Raw genomic sequence first — 7,224 nt, forward strand, 5'->3', positions numbered from 1 at the left:
GAGCAGGGAGCGTTTTACGGCTTCCGCATTAACCGTAATAAAACAGTAGATTTAGGAATTAACGGCGCATTTTAAATGACACTTACAGGAACAGGAACCCAACACAAACAAATTCTGACATCATTTACTGTCAGTTACACTCAGATTGTTCGTATTTAAAGACGTGCGACTGGTTCGCCAGAAAGCTGAACAGGAGACAATAATGGTAAAATTTTCTTCTGACATTATTTACTTTTGTTGGATAGAAAATTCCTTTGATAAAACACCTTGCGTTGGGCCCCTAAGAGACTCTACGATCACTTAAAAAATTCAACATCTTGATCTTTGTGCACGGTCAAAAGGACCGACATAATTTCATTCCTATTAGGACAAGCTATGTTCTCCCTTGAACCGTGTTCAATCTGTGTGTGTGTGTGTGTGTGTGTGTAAGTTATATTTTCAGAGAAATAGAAGATTAACACTGTAACAGGCCCTCCTGTCTGCCAAAGTGCGTCATTGCTCCTCTCCTGCTGAACTCTCCACTGCATGGATGCGGGAATGAGATAAACAATGCAGGGGAACGCCACACAGTTAACCGCGTTCAATCACAAATTTGGTTGTAATAATCACAAACATTACAGGTCATGAAATACTGTTACATGACTGGACAGAGCTGAAGTTCCAGACTAACAACATGCATGTTTGTTTCACTATATTAGATTTGCCATTATATTAGATTGTATATCAGGCTAATGATATTTTCTATCCCTTAACCCTCACAGAAACATGTGTATGCCATTAGACTGAGAGAATAACGTTATTTGGCTGATTTATAAGCTTTTTATCTAGTAAAGGGCAGATGAATGATGGTTGTCATGATGTTTCACAATATCGGTGAGGACATTTGGCTCTCATAAATAAACAGCTGAATCTCCATGCACATGAGACGTTCATACTGTACAAACTGCATTCTATTCCATAACCCTACAACTTCATGTGTTTTCAATAAACAAATTAGTATGATATATTATATGCGGTTTTCATCATACACTCCTAAAAATTAAGGTGCGTCAATGAAGCCATAGAATAACAGTCTTCTAAAAGATATTTGATGCCATATAGAAGAACCTTTAAGTTCCATAAAGAACCTTTAACATCCGAAGAACCTTTCGGTTTCAAAAAAAGTTCTTTGTGACGAAAAAGGTTCTTCAGATTATAAAAAAAGTAAGAAAGAGATGGTTCTTTGAAGATCCTTTGTTGAACCAAAAGCGGTTCTTATATGGCATCACTGTGAAGAGTAAACCTTTTATGGCCAAATGGTTCCATGAAGAACCTTTAACACCCGTTACACAAAAGTTTCTCTGTTGTGGAATAAAGGTTCTTTAGACAATAAAAAAGAATGAAATATGTTTTATCAGAACCGTTGAGTAAAAGGTTCTTTGGTGAAACCAATTCTTTATGGCATGGCTGTGAAGAACTTTTTTTAAGCACATCGAATCAAAAATGTCCCCACAAGGTCAATATTTACTGCCATTATCCAAAAATTAATTTTTAATCTAATTATGTAACAATATCTTCGGGCAGTCTGACTACAGTTTTCATCACTTCTATAACACTGGAAATTTAAGGTCAAGTGCACATGTAGCAGGTCATCTGGGTATAGCATATCAAAAACTTGCATTCTGTTATTTCACGTTGAATACAGCGTTCGCTGAAACTGTAATGGTAGTATGGCACAAAGTGCCGGAAGTCAGAAGGATATATTTATTGGCCCCATTGTTCACGAGCGGCAAACCTCCCATGTTGATCCAGAGCTGGAATGTGAGAAAGACAGCTGACCTTTCAGTTCACCCGGGGCAGGTAAGACTCTGATAGAACCGGACATATGCGCAAGCGATGGGTTTCAAATGCCAGAACAGGCCGTTTGATGGGTCTGCAGTTTCCCGAAGGTGACACTACACTGGATAAACAGAAGGAAGAAAAACAGAGAATTGTGGGAACAGGTTGTGATGTGGGGGTCATCATCGTTCACGGCAAGTTCTCCAACACAAAGCATTCTCTATCATGCACTTTTCTTCTCGAATCCAATCCCTTATTCCATCTTAAGTCAATGTTTTGCCTGAGTTTGTTTTGGTGCCCACACAAGCGTCCTGCTCATTGATCGACTTCAATTGTCAAGTAACTTTAATTACAGGAGACCTTTAAGTTGAGAGCAAATACATTTAAGTGAAATTCTGTTTAACTAAGGTTAAACACTGTTATTCAGCACACCTGACATTGTAGGTGGGAGAAAACCGCGGCAGTCAAAGGCATTTAGTGGAAACTAATATTAATATGCGAGCGAAAAGTTCACCTGCCTCATTACATTATAATGAACAGATGTTAAAAGGTTTGTTTACCGGAAAATTAAAATGATCACCATTTACTCACCCTCACGTCGTTCAAAGTTCGTGACATTACATCGTGCATGAGACAATATAAAAAAAGTTTAGCTACATTCCATAAAGCCACAGCATAATAACTGGGAGCTTTCCAGCCATAAAAGCAGCATACGACTTGTGCACTATACAGTATATAGTATTAAGAACTGTATACTGTTAAACATGGTGAATTTTAATATAGTGCATACAGTAAATGATCATAGAAAAATTTCATTATACATTTTGTGATATTATAGTATATATCCCCATTCACTTCAATTGTATTATTGTAGTGCAGATTGAATTAGATTCTTTAAAAAACAAATCCACACACACACACAAAACATTCAGATTTGAATGGCACTAGGGTTAAAAAATGACTGGATTTGTCCCTTTAACGCACACGACATAACCTTTTATTCAGTGCTATTCAGTGTAGTTCAATTGGTGAGCATTGCGGGTTCTAGTTCCAGGAAACCCGGATAAAATTTATTTTCCCACTGCAATGAAACTTTCTAAATCTTTACACGGTTTAGGAAAGTGTTTTCCGTTTTCTACTAAGTGATTTGCTTTGAAATGCTATGAAATGCATGGGTGTGCAAGTGCGCACAGGGGTCTCATCCGTCATGCCCCGGCACTCCTCTCTCTCTCTCTCTTTCTCTCTCACTCTCTCTATGCCCTCGTCACAATCACGCAAGTTTCTCTCTCTATCATTGATCTACACAGGCAGCCCCCTTTCCTCCATTGATGTTGGGGGGGTATAAAAGGAGCAGTTGGGGTGGGAGCTCTCGGTAGATTTCTCTTAGTGCTCAAATCCACCCGGACAGACTGCACGGACATGTCGGGGACTCTGCGCGCGCAGCTTTGTTTCCTCCTGTTGAGCGTCACGGCTCTCCGAGGACGCGCGCGCTTTCTGGACATACAGGTGAGACACAGACACCTGCACACACACGGACAATAAATTAATTTGCATTACATGATAATATAAATTGCAATTTTTAATCAATGTACATAGTTACTTTTTAATTTTATTGTGTAAATAGCATTCTAACACTTTGGCATTAATACGTATTAATACATACATATTAAAATACACATTTTAATATGTATGCTTTTTAGGGATTAATTATATCATTTTATATTCGTGCATAACCTGCAAATCTTCCTTCCTTCTTGATAAACACATGATTTAAAGTAAGAAAGAAAGAAAGAAAGAATGTGGCCGAGATATGCACATTATGTTCAAATCTAAAATACAAATATTTATAACAAATACAATTGTAATAAATAACAAACCTAAAATCATATATTTCAGTAATATTTCCAATAATATTAATGAAAACTATAAAACCATTGGTCAAATTTACCAAACATTTCTAATAATGTTAATGAAAAGTATAAAATGATTGTTCAAATGTACAAAATATTTCCAGTCTTAAAGTTGCACAAAGGGTTTTATTCATTTTTGAAGCGTTGCTTAGAACCAACCCAAATGTGTACCGTTTTTATAAATATACATAAAATGTATATTTGAATGGAAGAGATTTCCTTGAAACATCAGAGAAGAGAATTCAGAAGAATCCTAAATGTCTCTGAATATTAAAGATCAAACTCTAACTGTATTTCCGCAACAAAACCAACGTAAAAAACTGACACAAACGACTTAAATCATTTTATCAAGTCCATTTTTCAGTCTCATACTGTACAATTTCTTGTTGTTTGATCAGGATAATGAATTGAGCCCGGAAGGATTATTATCTTTGCTGAGTTCTGAACTCAAGAGAGATTTACCTGAGGAGTTTGTGTACCGCCGAGCGCTCAGTAAGTGACAACAGAACCATATTACAACCAGCTCATTAATACCACACAACCCTGCGGGATTTCATTCGCCAAAACCTCACAGACATCATGGATATAACATTAAAGATTTCAATCGTGATGTTGCTTTCATAATTGTTTTAATACACAGCCCATCATTTCTACTGATACAGTAAAACAATATGTTATCTATGTCTAAAATACTTCATGTCAACTCCCTATTATAGTAAAAAAGACATTTGTTGCACATATTTAAATGAATATGTGGCACTAGATATTCTAATATCTACCCTTTACTGTATCTTCCTCAATGTCTCTAAGAATGTCTGGACATGGTGGCCATAGAGGGTCAGTTCACATTTACAGCAGAACGGCCACAGTTAAACTGCGCTGTGTTCTTCATCGGTGAGCCCAGCGACATCATCAGTATTGAGTTCGACTCGGTCAACATCGACTGCAGAGGTGGAGATTTTATAAAGGTGAGTGATCGCACACACATATAATTCAACATTCACAAACCAGCACACATAGTAAAGACAGACAGTGGCAGTGTGAACTGTGCATTAAATTGTCAGCCAAATGCAAACATTAAAAACACGGTGTTGTCATTTGTTTCATGGAAAAGAAAGAATCTGGCAAGTATCATATCACACATAACATCAAATGAAGCGAAACAGTGACAACACACAACTAAACTCATCATAGATGAATGTGAAATAATTTGACTGAAACAAATCCAGATTATCAGATTTGTTAAAATTACTCAGATGAACTGGAATTCATTCCTGTCCGGCGAAACGGAAAGAAAAGAAAACGAGCGGAAATTAAATCTAATTCATTAGCAATGAAACCAAACCGGCGTGAGCTCAAGTGAACTGAATCTGAATTAAAGCAATGTTAACTGAGGGGAATCCAAATGAACGGATTCTGACCCGCTCAAGTCAAGATTCAAGACATTTAAGATGAATTACCTCTTGGAAGTACACCATGGTAAATGATTTTCTGCACCACAGTATATGTCAGAGTACCATAGAACTGTCTACCATCTGATATCGCTGGAAGGAGAATTAAGCCAAAGGGACTTGAGATGCACTCAATTTCGATTCATGCCAAACTGAATTCTGTAAAATGTAACTTTGAAATCATCCAAGATCTTGTACTTGCCTTGAAGGTGTTCGATGGATGGGTGATGAAGGGTGAAAAGTTTCCAAGCACACAGGATCATCCTCTTCCTCTGTATGAGCGTTACTCGGACTACTGCGACACCGGAGCGGCTCGACCAATCGTGCGCTCTTCTCAGAACGTGGCGATGCTGTTCTTCAGACTCCACCAATCAGGGAGCAGCTTCACAATAATGTTCCGCAAACTCATAAATCCATTCCGTGAGTATTAACACGTAAAACAGAAACAAATTAACACGCGGAATAGAAAAACTTGATCATGTTGGAAATCTAAAGGAAGTATGCAGCATTAACTATAGAAGTGTTTGGAAGTATAATTCTGTATATTGAATGAGTAGCAGGACTTACAAGTTATGGTTTAAGTAACGATGCAATGTTATACCTTAATAGATTCAACATATTTAAGGTTAAAAACTGTTTTGTAGACGGCTTATAGACAATGTCAATCTTTCGTCTGGTCAAAAGCGTTATGGCTATGTAGGATACTAATACTATCCGTTTGTTTCTTTCGATCTCTCCCTCCAGCATGTAATGTTGTCTCTCAGACCCCAGAGGGCAGTTTTACTATGGTAATTCCTCAGCAGCACAGGAATTGCAGTTTCTCTATAATCTATCCAGTGGAGATCCAGATTGGAGAACTCAGTCTCGGCCAACACAACGATCTCAAGGTGCGCATGAGCCTACATTTTTTTAAATTTAGCATTAGTCAAGAAACAAGAAGATCATTAAAAAGAAAACAGTGAATTGACTCAATTGTTAATTATTAAACCCCATTTATATTTATATCAAATAAATATATTAAATAACAAAATGTTGTCTGCGCAGAGGTCCATTTTCAGCTGCGCAAATTCTGGAGACTTTGTTGAACTTCTGGGAGGAAACGGTATGGACACATCCAAGATGTTTCCCATCGCAGATATCTGCTACTCATTTAATGGACCCGGTGAGAAATCCCTCTCTATTTTCTTCATCATTCTTGCATGCTATTTTTATGGCTATTTTTTATATTTTATTTACAAGGTTTATTATTATATTTTTGCTACAAAGAACCGTATTAAATTTCTGTTCGTCTTTTCCCTAACTCCCAACCCATCAGCTCAACTCAAGGTTGGATGTGACAATACCGTGGTCAGAATGGTGTCGAGTGGGAAGTTTGTCAATCGAGTCAGTTTCCAATATCGGCTACTGGGACACCAAGAACTTCAGCAAATGAAGGGCAACAGCGTTGAAGATGTATGTTTAAGAGCATAAGACGTTCATTTTCATTCTCACTCTTTCCTGCTCCTGTTAGGAGGGGAAGCCAAACTAACCTAAGTTTGATATTTAAAAGCCTTTGGACCCTTATTGTACATTTTCCATAGCAAATTATTTATTTTTTGGCTCATCTTTTCATTTCACTCCTCTGTTCTTTTTAAACTCATAAACGTGTAAAACCTGTGGCTGACGTAAAATAAAATATGTACTTGTGTTGGTGCACATTCGCCGTTTTACTGGTTTTCTTGGTCACTTGCAGTATAATCGGAGAGGTACAGCACAAGTACTCAAATTCAGTATGTATGAAAAATGTAACTGTCTATCTATTTATGTATTCAAGAACTTTTGTAATAAAATCAGTCGACATAAGCAAAACAAACTCTGGTTACAGTGTTCCTATGATTGATGAAAAAATGTCCTTATTTTGCAAATTTACTTGGCATATTATTAAGAAACTCGAGTATTGTGCTATAGGTGGAAAAAAGACGCATATGGCAGCGGGACCTATGAGAAAATTGGAAACATCCAATTATCGAACTGTGTCGTTTTTTTTACACAACGTAAACATTCAT

At 37.2% G+C, this 7,224-nt stretch overlaps 1 protein-coding gene across 1 annotated transcript; it reads left to right on the forward strand.

The window, feature by feature from the left end:
• Positions 1-2,546: 2,546 nt before the first annotated feature.
• On the forward strand, positions 2,547-7,023 carry crhbp (corticotropin releasing hormone binding protein). Its single transcript, XM_079487272.1, has 7 exons — positions 2,547-3,324; positions 4,127-4,220; positions 4,539-4,696; positions 5,389-5,599; positions 5,924-6,066; positions 6,224-6,341; positions 6,495-7,023. Exons 1-7 carry the CDS (start codon positions 3,238-3,240, stop codon positions 6,647-6,649), a joined length of 966 nt encoding a protein of 321 aa, XP_079343398.1. The 5' UTR covers positions 2,547-3,237; the 3' UTR covers positions 6,650-7,023.
• The last annotated feature ends 201 nt before the right edge of the window (positions 7,024-7,224 follow it).

This window comes from Barbatula barbatula (assembly GCF_947034865.1).
Source record: "Barbatula barbatula genome assembly, chromosome: 22".
In the NCBI taxonomy this organism is placed as follows: Eukaryota; Metazoa; Chordata; class Actinopteri; order Cypriniformes; family Nemacheilidae; genus Barbatula; species Barbatula barbatula.